The 22,725-nt window shown below is 42.6% G+C and overlaps 1 protein-coding gene and 1 pseudogene across 2 annotated transcripts in view; both read left to right on the top strand.

Moving 5' to 3' along the window:
• Positions 1-22,725, top strand: part of LOC128594507 (integrin beta-1-binding protein 1-like) — a 122,699-nt pseudogene that overhangs the window by 30,413 nt on the left and 69,561 nt on the right. The window lies entirely within an intron of this gene.
• SRSF3 (serine and arginine rich splicing factor 3) lies at positions 4,715-13,868 on the top strand. The gene is made up of 6 exons (XM_053603366.1): positions 4,715-4,868; positions 7,063-7,270; positions 9,555-9,689; positions 11,861-11,899; positions 12,149-12,235; positions 12,443-13,868. Exons 2-6 carry the CDS (start codon positions 7,065-7,067, stop codon positions 12,468-12,470), a joined length of 495 nt encoding a protein of 164 aa, XP_053459341.1. The 5' UTR covers positions 4,715-4,868; positions 7,063-7,064; the 3' UTR covers positions 12,471-13,868.

The following is a 22,725-nucleotide window of genomic DNA, read 5'->3' as shown; positions in this document are numbered from 1 at the left end:
GCCCCTTAAAATTTTAAAACAAAAGCAAGGGTGGCACCTGTGGCTCAGTCGGTAAGGCACTGGCCCCATATACTGAGGGTGGCGGGTTCAAACCCGGCCCCAGCCGAACTGCAACAAAAAAATAGCCGGGCGTTGTGGCGGGTGCCTGTAGTCCCAGCTACTCGGGAGGCTGAGGCAAGAGAATTGCTTAAGCCCAGGAGTTGGAGGTTGCTATGAGCTGTGTCATGCCATGGCACTCTACCAAGGGCCATAAAGTGAAACTCTGTCTCTACAAAAAAAAAAAAAACTTTTTTTAAACAAAAACAAGAAAAATTCATGAAGCAAGCTATCAGCTTTTGACTAGGGAATAAAGATCTGTGTAAATTTTTGAATTCTAAAATATGTGGCCAGCAATCAGCAAAAAATCAAGATGTGCTTGGGTAGACTAGAAAGAAATAGGGAACAAAGGTGCACTTGCGACGGGTCCCTGCCTCAGTCTTGGTCTCATGTAAAACCAAGGCTAAGAGAATTGTGCACAGTCTCTGGGGAAGGTATGGAGGGCTGTGAACGAGGGCTTTCATTTATTCATTTCTGATGAACATTTATTGAGTGTCATCTATGTCTCAAGGCCTGCAGGGATCCTGTGTCTGAAAGAAGGGGTTTGGAGAGAACCTGGGATCTAGCCTGTCTCTTCTAAATTACTGGGGGCAAACGTTGTGCAATCTGTCAAGTGCTATACCCTTATAACATCCTTTATTTACTTATTTATTTATTTATTTATTTGAGACAGAGTCTCATTCTGTTACCCTTGGTAGAGTGCCTGGTGTCATAACTCATAGCAACCTTAAACTCCTGGGTTCAAGAGATCCTTCTTGTCTCAGCCTTCTGAGTAGCTGAGACTACAGGTACCTGCCACAATGTCCAGCTACTTTTTATATTTTTTTAAACTTTTTTTTTTTTTTTTTTGTAGAGACAGAGTCTCACCTTATCGCCCTTGGGTAGAGTGCCGTGGCGTCACACAGCTCACAGCAACCTCCAACTCCAGGGCCCAGGCGATTCTCCTGCCTCAGCCTCCCGAGTAGCTGGGACCACAGGCGCCCGCCACAACGCCCGGCTATTTTTTTGTTGCAGTTTGGCCGGGGCCGGGTTTGAACCGGCCCCGCCGGTATATGGGTCCGGCGCCCTACTCACTGAGCCACAGGCGCCGCCCCATAAACTTTTTTTTTTTTTTATTATTAGAGACAGAGTCTCACTTTGTTGCCCTCGGTAGAGTGCTCTGGCATCATAGCTCACAGCAACCTCCAGCTCTTGGACTTAGGCAATTCTCCTGCCTCAGCCTCCCGAGAAGCTGGGACCACAGGCGCCCACCACAACGCCCGGCTATTTTTTTTTATTGCAGTTTGGCTGGGGCTGGGTTTGAACCCACCACCCTTGGTATATGGGGCTGGCACCGTATTCACTGAGCCACGGGCACAGCCTAGTTTTCATATTTTTAGTAGAGATGGGGTCTCACTCTTACTCAGGCTGGTCTCAAACTCCTGAGCTCAAGAAATCCACCTGTCTTGGTTTCCCAGCATACTAGGATTACAGGTATGAGTCACTGTGCTTACCCATAGTGTAATTATTCTTTTTCTCTGTATCTTTCTGCCTTCCTCTCTTAGTACTCTCCTTTTCTTTTCCTTATTTAATTTATTTATTTATTGAGACAGAGTCTTCTATCATCCTGGGTGGAGTGTTGTGGCACCATCCTCACAGCAACTTCAAACTCTTGGGCTCAAGTGATCCTCCTGCCTTAGCCTCTTGAGTAACTGGGACTACAGGCTACAATACACGCTAGTTTTTCTAATTTTAGGAGAGACAGGGTCTCGCTCTTGGTCAAGCTGGTCTCAAACTCCTGAGCTCAAGCAATCCATCTACATCAGCATCCCAGAGTACTAGGATTATAGGCATGAGCCATCATGCCCAGCTTTCTTCTTTTTTAAAAATCTTTTTAATTGGGGAGATGCCTGTGGGTCAGTGAGTAGGATGCTGGCCCCATATACCGAGGGTGGTGGGCTCAAACCTGGCCCCAGCCACACTGCAACAAAAAATAGCCAGGTGTTATGGTGGGCGCCTGTAGTCCCAGCTACTCAGGCGGCTGAGGCAAGAGAATCGTCCAAGCCCAAGAGCTGGAGGTTTCTGTGAGCTGTGATGCCATAGCACTCTACTAAGGGCGACAAAGTAAAACTCTGTCGCTAAAAAAAAGAGTCTCCAGGGGTCCTACTTCCCATCTCTCAGTTATCCTTCCTACTGTATTACATGCAGTATTGTGCCCAGGAGTTCTACAAAGACCACAGTGCCAACCAAGTTAAATTTAAAGAGGTGTCCTTTTATTGAAGAGCTGGCTGGTGACTGCCTCAGTAAAACGTGAGGTTTCTGAGAGCAGCTCCAGTGCTTAAAGAGGTAGGATTTTTTTTTTTTTTTAGAGACAGAGTTTCACTTTATCCCCCTCAGTAGAGTGCTACAGCTCACAGCAACCTCTAACTCCTGGCTTAGGCGATTCTCTTGCCTCAGCCTTCCAAGTAGCTGGGACTACAGGCGCCCGCCACAACGCCTGGCTATTTTTTGTTGCAGTTTGGCCGGGACCGTGTTCGAACTTGCTACCCTCAGTATATGGGGCCAGCGCCCTACCCACTGAGCCACAGGCTCTGCTCAAGGGGTAGGATTTTTAAGGCTTGGTCTGCATCCTGGTTGGCACGCAGGCTGTCCAGGTGCATCTGGGTAGGGTAGCAAGCAAGCATTGTACAGAAGCAGAATTTTGCAGTTAGTTAGTGATACGTCATACATCTTTGTTTTGATAGTTTCCCCCAATACATCTTAGTTTCAGTACTTTCCCCCCATACATCTTAGTTTCAGTACTTTTCCTACCTGGTATTGCTTAAAGGTCAGTCCAGGGTCTGTTGATGTCTCCCAGTTTATTTCCCAGGGAGTTAGCCAAGCAAGAAACCGGGAGTCAACTAGAAGCAAGAAATCAATTAGTACTTTTTCATCTATCTTGGGAGTGAATTAGACATTTCATTTTTTTGCGAAAGCTTGCAGTCCAGAAATTTGCCAGGAGTTAACTTAGGCCTGATACCTTTCTGTCTTAGCCTAGGCCCACTAGGCCTAACACTCAGGCAGCTTATTCTTTCTTGCAAAAGGGATAGCTGGCCTGGCTCAGTACTGTGCTAGTCAGAGGAAATGCGTGCAGCACACCTCTCTAATTTTATAGAGGTTGGCCTAGAAGCAGTGCCAAATTAACACTGGCTGTTCTGAATGGATTATTCATCCTCATTCCCAAGTGGGTGGGGTGGGAGAGAACTGGAATGATTTAATGAAGGGACAGTCATGTCCCCATCCTTGAAAAAGTGGGATGTAGTGCCCAACCACATCTGAATCAATAATATGAACTACTACTATGGGAAAGGTGGTTCCCCAATGAAAATCAAGAGATGTTCGCTACAACATATGATCCCCATTCTGGGTCCCTACCAAGACAAGCCAGAGCAAAAGAGTGAGACCTTGTCTGAAAACAAACAAAAATAACAACAATAAAAAACCCTTAATAGCACACAGGGGTGCAGTGTCAGACCATATTCAAAATGGGTTGGAGTAGGGGTTTGTTTGGGGCAGGAGACAAACTTCTTAGTTGCACTATTCAGGAGAGGGAGATCTTGGGCTATTTTTTGAACACAATCACTGTATCTTTACCCCATGTAATCATTCTTGTGGCTATTTCTAGGGGAAGAGGCCCAGATAAATTCGGCAGTCTTGGTCAGGCACAGCAAGCACTGCTAGGAGAAAGGCCCAAGTACCTTGCATTTGCTTGTCCCAGATTTTTTTTTTTCCTCACTTTGTTGTTACAGGCTAGAGTGCCCTGACTCCCAGCTCAAGTGATCCTCTTGCCTCAGCCTCCCCAGTAGCTGGGACGACCTGTGTGTGCCATAAGCCCGGTTAATTTTTCTGTTTTTTAACTAAAGAGGGGGTCTCACTCTTGTTCAGGCTGGTATTTAACTCCTAAGTCCAAAGGATGCAGCAGCCTCGGCCTCCCGGAGCGCTATGATTAGAGTCGTGAGCCACTGTCGGGCCAGGGCTCCAAATTGTAAATTCAATCTTCTTCAGAAACTTCCCTTTTTAATTACTATTTGCTAAAGGTGATAATTTCTACATGACCAGAATCATCTGATTTGGTGTCTGTACGAAGTCCTGCAAATTTGGGTGAAAGGCCAGAATCCTGCTAGAGTTGGACAAACTTTCCAAGCCAGGCTTTTCCCTAATATATGGAACTGAGGTAGCCACGGTTTGGTGCTAGCTTGGTTTCAAACAGCTCAGCGTCCCCGGAAGCAATTATGAGCCTCGTCTGTAAATGCGATGTTCTTAGTTCCTCCCCAACCGTGCACAGCAGTGAAATAATTAAGGCATTAATCCAATCAACACCTTAATCTTGTTAGGAGCCAACGGCTCTATCAGTGTTTGGTAGCGATGGCGATAGGGTACGGACTTGAGGAAGAGGAAATGTAACACGCAGGTTGGTGAAGAGGAAGAACATCAGAGAAAGAACAAGGCGCGCGCTGGCACATGTCTCCGCCCACCCGGCCGCGCGACCCAAGCGCGCTCCCAGCAACCGCGGTTCTCGCCGCGCCGGTGGCCGTTACGTCAAGGCACACTGCGTCTCTCATTGGGCGTGCCGGTCCAATCATGTGATCCCGGAGTAACCTATAAATAAGGCAGGGAGACGGCCATGGTCCGCCATTTCGTGGACGCCGGGTAAGGTGGAGCAACGGTGGGAGTCCGGCCTGAAGGGAGCGGGAAGCGGGACGATCCATCGGGGCGTGAGGACTTGAGCCTCCGCACTTTAACTCTAGATTTCGGTAAGAGACAGTGACGTGGGAAGTGGAGCTTTTTAACAGTACCAAGGTGGAGCCAGGCCCAATGGCGGCGCCAGATTGAGACAAAGAGGTGCCGCCGCCATTTTGTGACGTTCAGCATGGGGCGGTGGCGCGGTCCCCCGGCTCATCGGAGGGTTTCCTAGCCTTCGGGTGGAGGTGTTTATTCTCCTCGTTGAGGGCTGAGCCGAGGTAGGGATTACTCAGGAGTTGAGGCGAATAGCGGGAGCCGATAACCGAGGTATATTTCTGGTCGCGGCCTTTGAAATTTTATGGCGCCTTTTTTTTTTTTTTTTTTGGAGACGGAGGAACCTCATTTTCTTGGGAAGCGTCTCAGGAGGTTTTTCATAAGTCATTAATCAAGATTGGACCTTGCAGTTTATATTAAATGGCTTTCATACATTGGTTTTCATGTAGCTTTCATTTGATGGCACTTTTTACTATTTGAATCTGATCTTTTTTTTTTTTGGACCGGACGATCTTTCTTGAAGTTGAGCTGCATTGTTCTTACAGTTGCTTCCATTAACACGTAGGCCTGAAACTGGTCATGGCAGTGTTTTTTTTTTTTTTTAAATCAATTTTCCACCAATGGTTTGGTTTCAAAACTAACTCCAGGGCATGGGGTGTGGTCACGACCAAAGATTGGATTTTTTAATTAGATAAGCCTAGAGTGCGAAAAGCTTGGTGTTTATGGAAAGCCTTTCAAGCTGAATTACTGAGTAGGTTGCATTTATGTAATAGAAACTGGTCTGCAAGTTGATTTCGTTTGAAGTGACTTAAAGTATTAAAGGTTTATTCTGTATGAGCTCTAGAAATGAGAGTTTTTTTTTTTTTTTTGTTTAGAGATGCAGTTATTTTTTGAAGTGAAATTCACATCTTCAAGATTTAAAGTGCATATTCACTGGTATTTAGAATGTTGTGCAGTTATCATTTACTTGATTCCAAAACTCTGGCGTCCACTTTATCTGGTGGACGTACTCATTTGGGTCATTTCACATGGCATGGGTTTGTGTAATGTGTGCGCATTTGTTTTGGCATAATGTTTTCAAGGGTTTTTTAACGTAGTGACGTTTGTCAGTACTTCATTCTGAGTTATACTCCATATTTTGTTTATGCATTTATCTGTTGATAGACTTTGGGATAAACATTTTTTGGCCACTCCGGAAGAGCGCTGCTATGAGCTTACATTTTATTTATTTGTTTGTTTCTTGTCTCAAGCCCTGGGTAGAGTGCTCAGGCGTCATAGCTCACAACAGCCTCCACCTTTTGGACTAAAGCGATCCTCTTACCTTGGTTTTTCTATTTTTAGTGGAGACAGGGTCTTGCTTTTGCTCAGGCTGGTCTCAAACTTTTGAGCTTCAGCTATCCACCCGCCTTGGCCTCCCAGAATGCTAGGATTATAGGCGTGAGCCGGCCATGAGCACATTTAAAAAAAACTTAACAGGTTTGCATGAGGAACTTTGACTTGCCTAAGACTTTGATCTGTTGAATGACATGGTATTAGCCTTGTTTCTGTAGAAGGGGAAAAGTTTCTGTAGCATCTTACTAAAGAAGACTTTTCTATTTATTTATTTTTTTAAGACTAGTCAAGTGCAGTAGTGAGAAGGGGGGAAAGAGTAGAACAAGGAGTTCAATCTATAACTGAACAATCAAGTGAGATTAACTCAACTACCTTTGGACCAGCTAAGAAATCACTTCTTAAAAGTGAATATTGTCGCCCTTTATTAAAATTTGGGCTTATAAAAGCACTTTTTTGGTGGTGTAAGTACTTGTCTTCATCACTGTTCCATTTGGTTTTCGAGTCCTCAGCAGAATTTGTTATGGAGCAGGTGACCCTGCATTTCTAAATGTTTTATTTTGGTGATTAAATGATGGGTTAAATCTCTGAACTCACGGACCACATTGTTGTAAATAACTGGCTTTCTGAAGTCTTTTTTTTTTTGGCCGGGGCTAGGTTTGAACCTGCCACCTCCGACATATGGGACCGGCGCCCTACTTCTTGAGCCACAGGCGCCACCCTCTGAAGTCTTTGAAATGAATTAAGATTGGGGAGAATGGATGTTCCAAGAGTAGTAGTTCTTGTTTGGTTTTTTTAGCATTTTGGATTCTTTCCTGAGGATGTTATGTTTTTAACTGTAGATATTTTGGATAAATATTTTTTTGTATTCTTTCGTTACAGAAATGCATCGTGATTCCTGTCCGTTGGACTGTAAGGTTTATGTAGGTAATCTTGGAAACAATGGCAACAAGACTGAATTGGAACGGGCTTTTGGCTATTATGGACCACTCCGAAGCGTGTGGGTTGCTAGAAACCCTCCTGGCTTTGCTTTTGTTGAATTTGAAGATCCTCGAGATGCAGCTGATGCTGTCCGAGAACTAGATGGAAGGTAATTTAATGATTAATTTCTACTAATGGTAAATGTGTTGCCTGTGCTTTTACTATTTAAAATCTCTAGGATATGTGCCATTTATTTAGGTGGCTTTTTTGAAGTCTTTAGAAATAACCGTGGGGTTAAATATTAAAATAAGGGTGGTCATAAACAGATAACTATTATCTATTTTTAATTTTTTTTTTTTCTTTTGAGACAGATTCTCACTTTGTCACCCCTGGTAGAGTGCCATGGCGTCAGCTCTCAGCAACCTCAGACTTCTGGGCTCAAGTGATTGTCTTGCCTCAGCCTCCCAAGTAGCTGGGATTACAGGCGTCCGCTATTGATTAACTTCAGAAAGCCAGTTATTTACAGGCTATTTTTAGAGGTGGGGGTCTTGCTCTAGCTCAGGCTGGTCTCGAACTTGTGAGCTCAGGCGATCTACCCGCCTCGGTCTCCTGGAATATTGAGTGTTGAGATTACAGGCATGGTCACTGCATCTGGCCCTTTTTTTTTTTTTTTTTAAGAGACAAGAGTCTCACTTTATCTGTCCTCCCTAGAGTGTTGTGGCATCACAGCTCACAGCAACCTCCAAATCCTAGGCTTAGGTGATTGTCTTGCCTCAGCCTCCTGAGTAGCTGGGACTACAGGCGCCCGCCACAATGCCTGACTATTTTTTTTGTTGTTGTTGCAGTTTGGCGGGGGCCAGGTTCAAACCACTACCCTCGGTATGTGGGGCCAGCGGTGCCCTACCCACTTGAGCCACAGGCGCTGCTCACCCGGCCCTTATTTTTAATATTTTACGAATAGTAGTTGAACATGGACTAAATTTTTTACAAATCATAGTTATGCAGGGTTTTATTTTACTATTGTAAGCTTATTCCAGGGTGAATTGGTTATTATTTCCCTTTGTGTTTACCAGGGTGCTGACCATGTAACACTTGAGTTTTTCCCTTCTCCCTCCTCAATCCCCCCCACAGTGGAAACCATTGGAATTCATGAAATCAAGGAAAGCAGTTAATCTGTCAGATTCAAAAATTAATTCTACTTTAGAATTTCTGTCCTGGAAGTCAATAGTTCTTAAAATGGGGTCTTTTTCTCCTTGTTCATAATTAAAAAAAAAAAACTGATCTGAGGGTTGACTGTAAGAAAGATTGCTTATCCAAGCAAGTTGCAGTAAAGTTTTCCAGAGTCACGGCAAACATGGTTTATATAAATTAAATTGCTGTGGGTGGATAAAGGGTGGGGGATAATGGACATTTTCTGCTATTCTTGGTTGTAATTTCTTATGTGCCAATTGAGGGGAAGAGGGTCAACTAAAATAGCCAAAGTGGTAGTCTTGGACCAGTGTTTACTTGGGGTGGGGAGGAAAACCAATAAATACAGAGTAGTAAGTAACAGTGCTGGAACTGAAAATACAGGAGAGAACTAGTTCTTCCAGAATAAATCCAGGAGTCTAAACATTTAGGTAGCAACTGTTAGCAAGTTAGCATTGAGCTCAGTAATTAGCCTGGTTGTCAGTAAGACAGCAAGTTGGTTTCTTTGTCAATTGGTACTTAAAACCTATGTATACCCATATTTTTTTTTGGACAGAGTCTCTGTCGTCCTGGGTAGAGTGCTATAGTGTCATAGCTCTCAGGAACCTCAAACTCTGGGGCTCAGGAGATCCTCTTGCCTCCCAGGTAGCTGGGACTACAGGTGACTGTCACAATGCCAGACTGGACAGATGGGGTTCTCTCTTGGTCAGGCTGGTTTTGAACTTTTTTTCTTTTTGGAGACAGACTTTGAAGCTGTTGCCCTGGGTAGAGTGCTGTGGTGTTAACAGCTCACAGCAACCTCAAACTCTTGGGCTTAGGTGATTCTCTTGCCTTAGCCTCCCAAGTAGCTGGGACTACCGGTGCTCGCCACAATGCCTGGCTATTTTTTGGTTGTACTTGTCATTGTTTGGCAGGCCGGGCTGGATTTCAACCCGCCAGCTCCAGTGTAGCCGCTTGAGTTACAGGTGCTGAGCCCTGGTTTTAAACTCGCACTCATGCAGTCTACCTGCCTTGGCCTCCCAGAGTGCTAGGATTTACAGACAAGAGGCATCATGCCTGGCTTAAAAAACCATTTAGTTATGTTTAATATGAAATTAAACTGGAGAACAAGCTTAATCATTTTATATTAGAAAAATAAGGGAACTAAAACTAAAGAGTCTGCATTCAGGTGTGTTTGTAAAGTAGCTAACTGGTAATATTTATTTTTTGCTATCCTACACATGTCCCTGAAAGTAAACTGTTTTAAATTTGTCTCTTCCTCATAGGACACTGTGTGGCTGCCGTGTGAGAGTGGAACTGTCCAATGGTGAAAAAAGAAGTAGAAATCGTGGCCCACCTCCCTCTTGGGGTCGTCGCCCTCGAGATGATTATCGTAGGAGGAGTCCTCCACCTCGCCGCAGGTGAGAGTGAGGGTGTGTTTAGAGGTATTGGTGTAATGGAGTAGCTAGTAGGAGCAGGTATTTCTCTTAAAGTTTGTTGGTGGGTTTTAAACTTTGAAGAATCGGAGGTTTCTATGAAACATTTGCTGGGTGTAGCTTGGGGTATGTGAGTTGTGCTGAGTGTTGGCTTTTGTCTTTAGGTCACTGTTCATGTTGGTAGTTAGTAACTTCTATCTTGGATCTATCTTCTAGTTCATCTTCTAGTTGCATCTTTTCAAGTCTTCCTTTATACTTTAGGCCTTTAGGCCTTTTTCCATTTCTTGACTCCATAATGACAAACATTACATTCAACTCTAGCTCTTCACAATGTGTTTTCTGCTACTAGCACAATTGTTATATTTATCAAACAGGCAGCTATTTAAATGTTACAACTGGTAAAATAGAAGTCATTCTGAAACTAACTTTAAGTCACTGACCAATAAAGGGGGCTAAAAAAGAAGTAATCCCAGTCATCTGTTCTTCAATCCCAAATAGGAGAGAATTCAGTTTTTTTGTAATTGAAAATGGCATCATTCTTGGACCAGGCAGTATTGTCTGGGTGATACTCCACATCTCCTCAAACCTCCAAAATAGTTTCTGTGGGACTAAATTTACCTCTTACAGGTGAGTGAAGTCCTTTTAGGAGATAGGAGTTCAAAATCTTGCCCCTTTTGCTATTTTGAAAAACAACAACACACTGTTGCCCATCATAATAAAGAGTATTTGTTAGCTAATAGATGGTTGTACTGATGGCTTGTTTTTCATTTTTTTTTTGTGCTTTTTGGTCCATCTATTAATAAAAATGAACCCCGTTACAGAGTCACCATCATGTCTCTTCTCACCACCCTCTGAATCTGCATTAGCCAGTCAACTAGCCCTTTCAGCGTCATGTGACCAGCGCGCCCCATTCAGCTTGGCTGGTGTCGTTTCACATGACCCAGGCTGGCCAGTCGTCAGGTTGCACCGCCCTTTGGTTCCCGAGCATGCTGTTTTCTCTCAGCCTTCTCTCCAACCTTAACCAAATCGGCAGCAGCCACCTCGACCGCCCACACATTCCTGGCCAATCAGCTCAGCTGTTTATTTACCAAATGTCTTCACAACAACTACAGCAGCAGCCTTCGGCTAACAAAAAAGCAGGAAAAATCCACAACACCCCCTTCGCCAACCAACTAAATCCAACGCAACATCTGGCAAAACCTTTTCAGCAAATTCTTCCTGGCCGTCAGTCCGGCAGCCTCACCTCACCATTTCTAGCTTGTTGAAACCCAAAACTAGTAAGTTTTTCCTGCTTATACAGTTTACTGCTGGTTAAAATAAGGAGTAAGCGGCTTAAAGTAATTCTTTTTTCTGGATCAAAGGCTGGCTGTGCATAATTGAATGGTAACGTACATATATATTGCTTGAAAAACTTTTAAGGGTGATAGGGAACTCATAATGTAACTAGACCTTCAAGTGAGACTTATTTGCATGTGTGAGATGCCAAACTAAAAATTTTAATAATATCTCTAACAGATTAGCTTTCCTTTCTGGCAAAAATTCATTGAATCCTATCACCTTTAAATGGTTTTACTAACAGTTTTCAAAATTTTAAAATTTTGGGGGTGAAGTGTGGGCCAAGCTAAGGTGATTTTGATAAGCCTAAACACACTCTTAAATGTGACAATCACAAATGCAGTTCTAATGTAGCACTTAATGGCATCAATATTTACACCTAGCGCGTTTTCCCAAAAATTACACTATCCACCTGGTACCTAAGTCTTGTCATGGACTTACAGGTTTGCATGGGTTCCAAATACTGGTTTATGGTACTGTTTTTGGAACTACTTGTGGGACTACATTTTGGTGTGGTGTTTGGGTAGTGAAGTTAGTTTGACATGAAGTTTTGCATTGGACAGATCTGCTGTGAAGCATTCTTTGTTTAAAGTGAATCCATGGTTGGAATACCTGCTTTTCACATGAGCTTTTTGTTCCTTAATCCTTCTGTGCCTTTTTTTTCTTTTCTTTATTTTTTATTTTTTTTTTATTTTTGGACGATGGGTGCCAGTTCTTCGGCACATTCACTGGGCCCAACAGTGAGATTGAAAAGTTGGGAAATACCTCACGCCATAAACAGTAATTGATGATGAGCCTAATTTTCATGTTTCTACTTTTAGATCTCCAAGGAGGAGAAGCTTCTCTCGCAGCCGGAGCAGGTGAATAACTTCTACTTTTTTGGCTATGTTCTCAGAAATGACAATGTTTCTGCTGTTCCTAAGCTGTTTTTCACATGATGTGGTTAATGGGAATGGCCCTTGATTTTAGCAGTGAATCAAGTGGTATACAAAGCCAATCTTAGATTGTAAGGATGAGCCAGCTTTCAGTTTTTAAAGACTTCTTACAAAATATTTCTGTTAAGTGTAATTACATGCCTGAATGGCCCTAATGTTCTTTCTCTGGTTTAGGTCCCTTTCCAGAGATAGGAGAAGAGAGAGATCACTGTCTCGGGAGAGAAATCATAAGCCCTCCCGATCCTTCTCTAGGTCTCGAAGGTAAGATCTTGCATATATATAATACTCTTAAGGCAGTGGTTCTGAACCTTCCTAATGCCACGGCCCTTTAATACAGTTCCTATGGGTCTTGACCGTTGCTCTAAGGTCTACCTTCTTAGCCATAATTTTGTATCTTCACTTGTTTATGGTAATATGTCACTAAGTCATTAAGTTACAGATGTAAAGTTTTTGTTTTCTTTCTTTTAGCCGATCTAGGTCAAATGAAAGGAAATAGAAGACCAGTTTGCAAGAGAATGGTGTACAGGAGATAACTTCATTTGACAGGAGTATGTACAGAAATTTCAAGTTTTGTTTGAGACTTCATAAGCTTGGTGCATTTTTAAGATGTTTTAGCTGTTCAAATTTGTTTGTCTCTTGGAACAGTGACACAAAAAGTATAATTCTCTATGGTTTGAAATGGATCATATGAGGCATGTAATACCAAGAATTGTTACTTTACAATGTTCCCTTAAGCAAAATTGAATTTGCTTTGAATTTTAGTTTTGCATAGACTGATAATAAACCTCTAAATCCTGCCCACCTAAAGTGTGATTTATTTTTTTTTATACATAGAAACAAAACTGGCAAATTGAATGAAGATTTACTTTTTCCCCCATGTCTGGGATATTGTATGTAACTATAGTTGAACAAGCAGTCTTTATAAAGCTGCTGTAAAACAAGCCAGCAGCTACATCATTGTACTAAATTAGAGGTTTATGAAAAATCCAACTAGTTTTCACCCTGGGCAGAGATTGCCTACTACTATAGAATCCGATAAATTCTAAGAAACTTTTCTTTGCTTTAGGAAAGAAAGTAAGTTCCTTATGTAATAGTTATATATCAAAATACCAATGTCCTGCCAGTTTAAGGGTACATTGTAGAGCCAAACTTTGAGTTACTGTGCAAGATATATTTTTTTTTTTTATGCTGTCATTTGTAATATGTTTTGTGAGAATCCTTCGGATTAAAGTTTTGGTTACAATTGTTGTTTAACTTGAAAGCCTGTTTTTCCTTGCAAACTCAAATCTGTGAGCTTGGTACAAAGTCCAGGTATAACATTCCTATTGGAAGCCATACTTATATTTTCTTGTAAAGTGCTTTTGAATTAATAAAATATTAGCATAATTGTGTAATAGTCAGTTGAACCCACTGTTAACATTGTTCTTATCCCAGGGGAAGCAGTTGGTTACACAATTCTTATTTTATGAGAAACAAAACTGAGAAGCACTGTGGATTAGTTTTCTGAAGTGACAGGAACATTTAGTTGTCACCTAAGTGATTATTAACAGTTACCCCTTTGAGGAGTAGAAGCCAGTTCAAGGTCCATGATAGTGACCAACATTTTAAAACTTAGCAACCTGGAATATTGTAACTCAGAATTGCCCGTTTAAAAATGGGTTTAGTCTTTAGCATGAGAAGTTTCCACAAAGTCTTAAAAGTTGGTTCCATTTTATAATTTGAGGTGTTGCATGGGAATTCTAAACCAGTCCATCATGATGTAAAGTTCACAATATGGTTCAAATGTAACAGTGCAGAATTGAATATGGAGGCATGCATAACCTTCCTTTTAGAAGATGGGAGGAGTTGTAATTCCAAATTTTTGTGCAATTAGATTAAATCATAATGTAACAGTCTTGTGGCTTAGTTTCCTTAAATATGCTCTTTCAAGATAGTTTTTATTATGCTATACTGACTTTGTCTTTAACATGAAAGATAAGTCATTGCACTGAGTTAAATCTATCTATTAGGCTATATTTAAGATAACAGGTTCTAAAATTATTTCCAGTGGTTGTATTAACCATTCACACAAATCTCAGCAAGAGAGAATTGGTGTCAGAATGGTTCGCTTTGAGCTTTACATTTGGGCATGTTCAAGGAAGATACTTTAGATTGCGTGTTAATTGATTACTGGGAATTCTGGTTTTGGGGGCCTTACAGTGTTTTCCTGATAGCCTTAAAACATTGTGTTAGGGACAAGGCAAGATAAGTTATGAAAGCAATAAGTATGTCAGTTACACCCCATCTATAAGTGGACACTTTGACGGGTGATTTTTGGGCAGTATATAACTTGAAGCTTTAATTTGGAAGTTTCTGTAAAAAGGACAGTTGGGTATGGTAGGCATAATGTGGCCAATAGGGAATATAGAGGTTGAAATAAAGTTGACTTATTCAGGGAGTTATCCTCGTCTTATACGTCCACTGTTGCATTTAACCAGAAAAGTCCTAATACACCTCCATTGTTGATCACTTTAACCAGAAAAGCCCTAAGCACAGTTTTATGGCTTGTAGAATATTTGGAACATCGAGATTGTTAAAACCTCCAACTGATTGTGGCTATTCGAAAGTTTTAAAACTTCTGTAATTTCTAAAATACAGGTCACGTTAGCTAGTCTTTTTGAGTTGGTTGTGATACTAAAAGTCACAAAATAGAACTTTGAACTACAGGTGTTCCTTAGAGGTCACAATAAATCTTGGTGATAATTTAAGGAAACATCAAAGGATTATAGCTGGCTATTACGCTTTCAAGAATATTTAATTTTGTCTGTAGTTCTCAGTTCATTGTAGGTTGCTTCTAACCTCACTGTCTTTAAGAAAGTTAGAAACAAAATTAGCCACAGAAACTTCAGTTTCACAAGACACAGCTAGCCTATGTGTGCCATTTTATATATTAGAGTATCTTGGAGATCCTCGAAAAGATCATGAGATCTATAGATGGCATCTCTACTCTCTCTAGTATACAGTTATTAGTGGCTCACACTCAGACCCCTATCTGGGTGGTAAGGAGAAAGATTCTGGTTTATTTTCATTATGTTCATTTTAGTACACTTAACTAGGAATGGTGTTCATTCTAGAGATCCTTCAAAGTATACATCCTGACTCTGGGCCCATTGACTTATTAGTTTTCCAGGGTGATGATCTAGCCCTGTGTATGTAACAATGGAAGTGTTCTAGGGTGATAAACATTCTTGGTTATATAAGAACCATTGATTTAGTCTAAATGGCTTCTTTCAGAATACTAAATGGGATTTAGTTGTCAGATTTAGTGGGTGGTAATCTCTTCCAGTTGTATATTTTTGTACTTCCAGACTGTTGCTTTCTGGTTTTCCATTTCTTTGAGAACATGAAAGATTTATAATTAAAGTCACTGAAGAAAAACTGGGTTGGAAGTATATTTTATCCAAATAATAGAGTATTGAGTTTATTTTCTATGTCCACACTAATTCTCTTCATCTTGGTTTATTAAGGATTCATTGGATACCTGAAAAGAACTCAGCCGTAAAGAACCTGGAGGTTCTGAGATGGGTACATTAAAATTTGTTTTGATAAGTTTAGTACAGGCTTGGTGCCCATAGGTCAGTGGTTAGGGCACCAGCCACATACACAGAAGCTAGTGGGTTCGAACCCAGCCCGGGCCTATGAAACAGCAACTGCAACAACAAAATAGCGAGGTGTTGTGGCGGGCACCTATAGTCCCAGCTACTTGGGAGGCTGAGGCAGGAGAATCGCTTAGGACCAAGAGTTAGAGGTTGCTGTGAGTTGCGCCGCCACAGTGCTCTACTGAGGGCAGTATAGTGAGTCTTAAAAAAAAAAAAAGTTTAGTATGACTGCTTAGTTTTTTGCCCATGTAACTTTTCCTGTTGGATTGCAGAAATTCATAATGCAGTGTTTGGAGTCTCATCATGTAGGATCTCAGTGCTTTCTCTTACATGACAGTAGCCATAAGTGTAATTACTAAGCCAACATGAAATATAGGTATTAGAACATTGCTTTTCTCATGTCCACTTCTGACATAAGACAATTGTATACTTGTTTTACTATGAGTGTTGGAATGTGCCCCGTTACTGCCTTTCCTATAATTAAGTTAGTATGTGTCTTGAGCAAGTGAAAATCACAACACAGTGGTATGCTGGTTCCTGGTGGATCATCATTTGGGGAGGTCCCAAGATGGAGAATATTTTAGTTAATTTCTGGAGCAAAATTAAACTTTCCGGGTGGCACCTGTGGCTCAGAGGAGTAGGGCACTGGCCCCATATGCCAGAGGTGGTGGGTTCAAACCCAGCCCTGGCCAAAAACTGCAAAATTAAACTTCCCATAAAGGAAGTCTATAGGTTCAAAGACTTACTCTTTTTAAAGCCTCATTTATTCACTTGTGATCAGGCACCTTTGTTTCAGTACCTACCCAATTCAGATTTCATCTGGAGCAAGTTGATGTTTTTTATTTGCAAAGCCCCAAAACTTCAAATTGAAACCAAGAAGAAAATGTTGAAGTTAAATTGCATTAGTTATAAAAATACTGCTTGAGAGGAAAGGGAAGTGGAGATTTGCTATTTGTATTGGTCATTTGGAAAAGGAAATGGGAATTATGTGAATATAAAAAATAGAACATAGTGTAAATTTTGAGAGCTGAAGTTTTGTTTTAGAGAATAACGAAAGAATTTCTAAACCTTTAACTCAGGCAGCTGAGTTAACACATTCCAACTGGTTCTCTGCCGCCAGAATCTCATATACAAGGACTTTTTTTTAGTTTAGATAAAACCACCCATGCTGAGTTTTCAAGGAGAGCACTTTAGGGATAAATACAGCCTTAGAATGTTTGTGACACAGGCATAGAGTGAGGAATTTGGGGTATGGTGGGTGGTAAGTTATACCACAGGCTCAATATCTAGAAGATAGAACATACGTAACACATGTTTGTGTTTGGCTTGAATTTTAGACTGCTGTGACTCTTTGACTGAATCATCCAGTTTTATATTAAAATAATTAGGTGGTTTTGGTTGGTTTGGTTGTAGTGTTTTATATGCTCTGTGAGGAGAACTTGGACCTTGAGTTGGGCAGCAAATCTTTGTTGAAGGCTTCTTAGTGCTAGCAGTGTAAACCAAATGAATGAAGTGAGAGATGCTGGGAGGCACGGCACATTGAGACTTGAGGTGAAGAGAAAGAAATGAATGATGAGGTAAGTTTATAGGGGAAAGCATTGAGAATGTAAACTATGGAGTGCAGTGGCCCAGTCATTGTGTCAAGTCACCCTTAACGTAGCTAGGACCATAGCAGGAATAGTAGAGATTGGATCTCCCTGTACTGTCCACGCTGATCTCAAACTCCTGGCCTCCCAAAATGGTATGATTACAAGCACAAGCCACAATACCCAGTCTAGCCTATAGTTTTGAACAAACAGGTATAGGATCACTTGTCCAGCTTTAGCACTGATAGAAAAGCCAAGAATTTGGGGGTGTTAGGTATATACTTATGAAATGGCTGGCTTATGTAGGGCAGCTGACCAGGATTTAAGAGGGACAAGTAGTTTATTAAACTGGCAGTCCTGACTTAAATTGGCAGCAGTCCATTTGACATGAAATTGGCTTCAAGGAGTGAGGTTGGCAGAAGTCACTTGTAAGTGGGAGTAGATGAACACAGTTATAAGGAGAGGGTTGAGCACTGAATTTTTGAGGGTATCTGCCTTAAGATTCTGGGAGCTTCAATGAAGATAATTTGAGTGGTGGAGAAAGAAAGTAATGTCCTTTGCCAAATGCTGAGCAGAGCTATTTATGTGATAGTGAACCATTTGAAAGGTATCACAGAGGACAGAAAATGTTCTTTATACACATTGTTAATGTCCTACTAAAAAAGTAGTGTATTCAGGGCCAGGGGTAGTGCCTCATGCCTGTAACTTAGCACTCTGGAAGGTCAGGGTGGAAGGATTGCTTAAGGTCATGTGTGAGACCAGCCTAAGCAAGAGTGATACACCCCCTCTCTACTAAAATAGGAAAATTAGCCAGGCGTGGTGGGCGCTTGTAGTCCCAGCTACTCAAGAGACTGATGGCAGAAGGATGGCTGGAGCTCAGGAGTGTTTTGTGCTTTTGTTTTTAATTCAGTTTTTTTTTTTTTTTGGCAGTTTTTGGCCAGGGCCAGGTTTGAACCCTCCACTTCCAGTATATGGGGCCGGTGCCCTACTCCTTGAGCCACAGGCACTGCCCAAGTTTTTTTTTTTTTATACTGTGTCGTCCTTGGTAGAGTGCTCTGGCATCACAGTTCACAGCAACCTCAAACTCTTGGGCTCAAGTGATTCTCTTGCTTCAGCCTCCTGAGTAGCTGAGACTATAGGGACCCGTCACAGCACCCGGCTATTTTTTGTTGCAGTGACATTGTTGGTTAGCAGGCCCACGCTGGATTCAAAGCCACCAGCTCCAGTATATGTGGCCGACACCCTATTCGTTGAGCTACAGGCATGGAGCCAAGCTCTTAGGAGTTTGAAGTTGCTGTGAGCTAGGCTACACTGCCATACTCCAGCCTAGGCAAGTGAGACTGTCTTTAAAAAATTGTATTCAGAACACAGGCCAGTTGACTGCAAGTCCCTTGTTCTTTGTTCACTACATTTTAACCCAATCATAGAAGTATTTTATTATTTTTTTTTTAATTTGAGATAGTCTGACTATGTTGCCCTCAGAGTGCTGTAACATCACAGCTCACAGCAACCTTAAACTTTTGGGCTTTAGCGATTCTCTTGCCTCAGCCTCCCTAGTAGCTGAGACTACAAGCATCTGCCACACACCTGGGTATTTTTTTGTTGTAGTTGTCGTTGTTTAGCTGGCTTGGGCTGGGTTTGAACCTGTCAGCCTCCGTGTATGTGGCTGGTGTTCTACCCACTGAGTTATGGGCGCGGCCCCAGTAGTCTATGTATATATTGTGAAATACTTTCTCCAGACTTCATAAAGGTAATTTGTTAAAATTGTGTATTTTTTAAAGAAAGTTTATGTATATACTATGAGCAAGTTTTTTTTTTTTTGTTTTTTTTTTTTTTTTTTTGAGAGTCTTCTGTTTTGCCCTCCGTAGGTGCTGTGGTGTCACAGCTCACAGCAACCTCAAACTTTTGGGCTTAAGTGATTCTCTTGTCTCAGCCTCCTGAGTAGCTGGGACTATAGGCACCTGCCACAACACCTGGCTATTTTTTTTGTTGTGGTTGTCATTGTTTAGCTGGCCCAGGCCGGGTTCAAACCTACCAGCCTCGGTGTATGTGGCTGATGCGTAACCACCAAGCTATGGGCACCAAGCCTATGAACAATTACCGAACAGATAGAAATCATACCCTTCTGTCTTTCAGCTTTTTCCTTTTGACACTTATTTTGGAGACAAGTCTCACTCTGTCACCCTGGGTAGAATGTTGTCATGCTGGGTCTCTCGTGCAGGCTGGTCTTGGCCTCCCAAGAATGCACACCTTTCCCACCCTCATCTAGCTTTCTTTGGGAAGAGATTGAAGTTTAGAGGGACTCAGAAGTTGAGCAACCCAGCAATGATTGAGCTGAAACTTTATAACGGGTTCCAGGACCAGGTGTAGATAAACTGGAAGGAGCTTTGGAGTCTGTAGTCTCACCATCCTGTTTAAGCTGAGAAGGTGCATATGTCCAAGGTCACAGGATATGGGTGGGAAAGAGCTCTTGTTGCCCCAGCAGCTAGTCCGCTTGTTTTAGGGAGCAGTGTCTTTTTGTTTGTTTTTGAGACCATCTTAATATGTTGCACTTCATAGAGTGCAATGGCGTCACAGCTCACAGCAACCTTGCTTTTTTTTTTTAGAGACAGTCTCCCTTTGTCACCCCCAGTAGAGTGCTGTAGCGTCACAGCTCATAGCAACCTCCAACTCCTGGGCGTAGGCGATTCTCTTGCCTCAGCCTCCCAAGTGCTGCCACAACGCCCGGCTATTTTTTGTTGCAGTTTGGCCGAGGCCTGGTTCCAACCTGCCACCCTTGGCATATGGGGCCCGTGTCCTACTCACTGAGCCACAAGAACTGCCTTGACCTCACACCCTTGAGTTTAAGTGATTCTCTTACCTCAACCTCCCCCGAGGAGCTGGGACAACAGGCGCCTGCCACAGCACCTGGCTATTTTTTGGTTACAGAATTGTCGTTTAGCAGGTCCAGGCCAGACTCTAACTTGCCAGCCTCCGTATATGTGGCCTGCGCCCTACTCATTGAACTACTGGTGCTGAGCCTTAGGGAGCAATGTTAAGACTTTTTTTTTTGTAGAGACAGTCTCACTTTATGGCCTTCGGTAGAGTGCTGTGGCCTCACACAGCTCACAGCAATCTCCAACTCCTGGGCTTAAGCGATTCTCTTGCCTCAGCCTCCTGAGTAGCTGGGACTACAGGTGCCCGCCACAACGTCTAGCTATTTTTTGGTTGCAGTTTGGCCAGCGTCGGGTTTGAACCCGCCACCCTCGGTATATGGGGCCGGCGCCTTACCGACTGAGCCACAAGCGCCGCCCAATGTTAAGACTTTCAATCTAGGAAACCAGCAGCCCAGGTTTCAATCCTGGCTTACTCACAGCTCTGTGACTTTGGACCAGTTGTGTAATCTCTGGGATCTCATTTTTCTTATCTGTAAAATGGTGATAATGGGAAACTACTCTTTTGTTGTTCTCCACTGAGAAAGTAGAATGGTGCACATGAAAGCTGTGGGGACGTGGCATAGTGAACAGTGGCGTGCTCACGCTGACTGATAGGCAGTAAGCACTCAGGTAATGGCTTAACTACTGTGCTAGTGCTGGTCTGTCCTAGCTACTCTAAAGGCCGGGCGGTTCACTAATTGGGACCCACAAGTTTGAGGCTGCAGTGAGTTATGACCATAACCCTGCCCTTCAGCTTGGGTGACAGACCTTTTCTCAAAAGAAAAAAAATAAAATAAAATTGCCAGGTGTGGTGGCACACTCATAATCCTAGCACTGTGGGAGGCTGAGGTGGGTGGATCCTTTGAGCTCAGGAGTTCAAGACCAGCCTGAGCAAGAGCAAGACCCTACCTCTAAAAAACTAGCTGGGTGTTAAGGCAGGCACCTGTAGTTCCAGCTACCCAAGAGGCTGAGGCAAGAGGATCACTTAAGCTCAAGAGTTTGAGGTTGCTGTCAGCTGTGACTGACACTGTACCGAGGGTAACAAAATAAGACTTTGTCTCACAAAAAAGTGGCCATTTAGACTACTATGCTATGAAACAGATCTTAACCCTAACTGTGCTATGGAAGCTTGATGACCTGGGCTCAAGAAGTCTCCTCCCTGCAGCCTTCTGAATAGCTGGGATTACCTGATACTCTGCTATCAATTTGTCTTTCTACTTCAGTTTCTCCAGGACTCCCCACATCTGTGCTCTTAGCCTGGGACTCTGTCTGCTGGCCGTATCTTCTCCCCAGCCTTTGTTCATTCTGCTGGAAGAGTCCTGGTTCTGTTTCTCTGAGGCTGTGGCACTGGACTGGAAACTTCCAACTTGCCCTGGGTGCATGTCTTGGTTCTACTGAGTAGTAAGCTTGTCACCAGAAAATGCTTTTCTTTGCTCTTTTGTTTAGCACATTCAAATTGCTGGTGCTGGAGATAACCCCTGAGCAACCTATGGAAGTGAGAAGGTGGACAGACAGATGGGAAGGGAACTATAGATGAACTTTGCTGAGTACATGCTTGGTGCCTGTTCTCGCTCGCCTTAAGATGTTGGAGTTAATCTCCCATTCCTCAAGAATCTCAGAGAAGGTCTTTTAAAACTGTAAAAAAGGATCTTGGAGAAGCAAAGTGGTTTCAACTCTTAGCACACTTAGGTCCCCTCTTTTTTTATTATTTATTTATTTATTTATTTATTTATTTATTTATTTTGTAGAGACAGAGTCTCACTTTATGCCCCTCGGTAGAGTACCGTGGCATCACACAGCTCACAGCAACCTTCAACTCCTGGGCTTCAGTGATTCTCTTGCCTCAGCTTCCCGAGTAGCTGGGACTACAGGCGCCTGCCACAACGCCCAGCTATTTTTTGGTTGCAGTTCAGCCGGGGCCGGGTTTGAACCTGCCACCCTCGGTATATGGGGCCGGCGCCTTACTGACTGAGCCACAGGTGCCGCCCTATTTTTTATTTTTTTTTTGAGACATTCATTATGTCACCCTTGGTAGAGTGCTGTAGCATCACAGCTCACAGCAACCTCAAACTCTTGGGCTTGGGTGATTCTCTTGCCTCAGCCTCCCAAGTAACTGGGACTACAGGCACCCACCACAATGCCCGGCTATTTTTTTGTTGTTGTAGTTGCCATTGTTAGGCAGGCCTGGGCTGGGTTTGAAGCCACCAGCCCCGAGCTATAGGCACTGAGCCAGGGCCCCTTATAAAAATAAAATTGATAATGATCCTTGACTGAAGTAAAATCCGTTTTCTACATTCATTGTTTTTAAAAATATAAATATGAAGCCTTAATTATAACACAGAAACAAGTAAAGCAACTTATGAAATTAAACCCCAGATATGGGTGTGCTAGAAGACATAAATCAGAGGTTTGAATCCATTTGGTAGGGATAACCTGTCAAGACAAATAGGCTGTTGGATTGGAGAAAAGGATTGGTGTTTTCATAAATTGGGCCTTAAAAACTTAATGTCAAGCCAGTGTGGTGGCCTATGCCTGCATTAACGTGGGTAGGGATAATGAAGTACTTTCCCTACCCCATGGGAATTCGTATTCCCTTAACTAAATTAAAACAG

This window comes from Nycticebus coucang, chromosome 9 (genome assembly GCF_027406575.1).
Source record: "Nycticebus coucang isolate mNycCou1 chromosome 9, mNycCou1.pri, whole genome shotgun sequence".
NCBI lineage: Eukaryota > Metazoa > Chordata > Mammalia > Primates > Lorisidae > Nycticebus > Nycticebus coucang.
This window is presented reverse-complemented; position numbering and strand designations above follow the sequence as displayed.

Coding starts and splice junctions, on each gene's coding strand:
- SRSF3 (XM_053603366.1), top strand. CDS start 7,065: ATGCATCGTGATTCCTGTCCGTTGGACTGTAAGGTTTATGTAGGTAAT. Junction 7,271..9,554: donor GTCCGAGAACTAGATGGAAG/GTAATTTAATGA, acceptor TCTTCCTCATAG/GACACTGTGTGGCTGCCGTG. Junction 11,900..12,148: donor TTCTCTCGCAGCCGGAGCAG/GTGAATAACTTC, acceptor TCTCTGGTTTAG/GTCCCTTTCCAGAGATAGGA.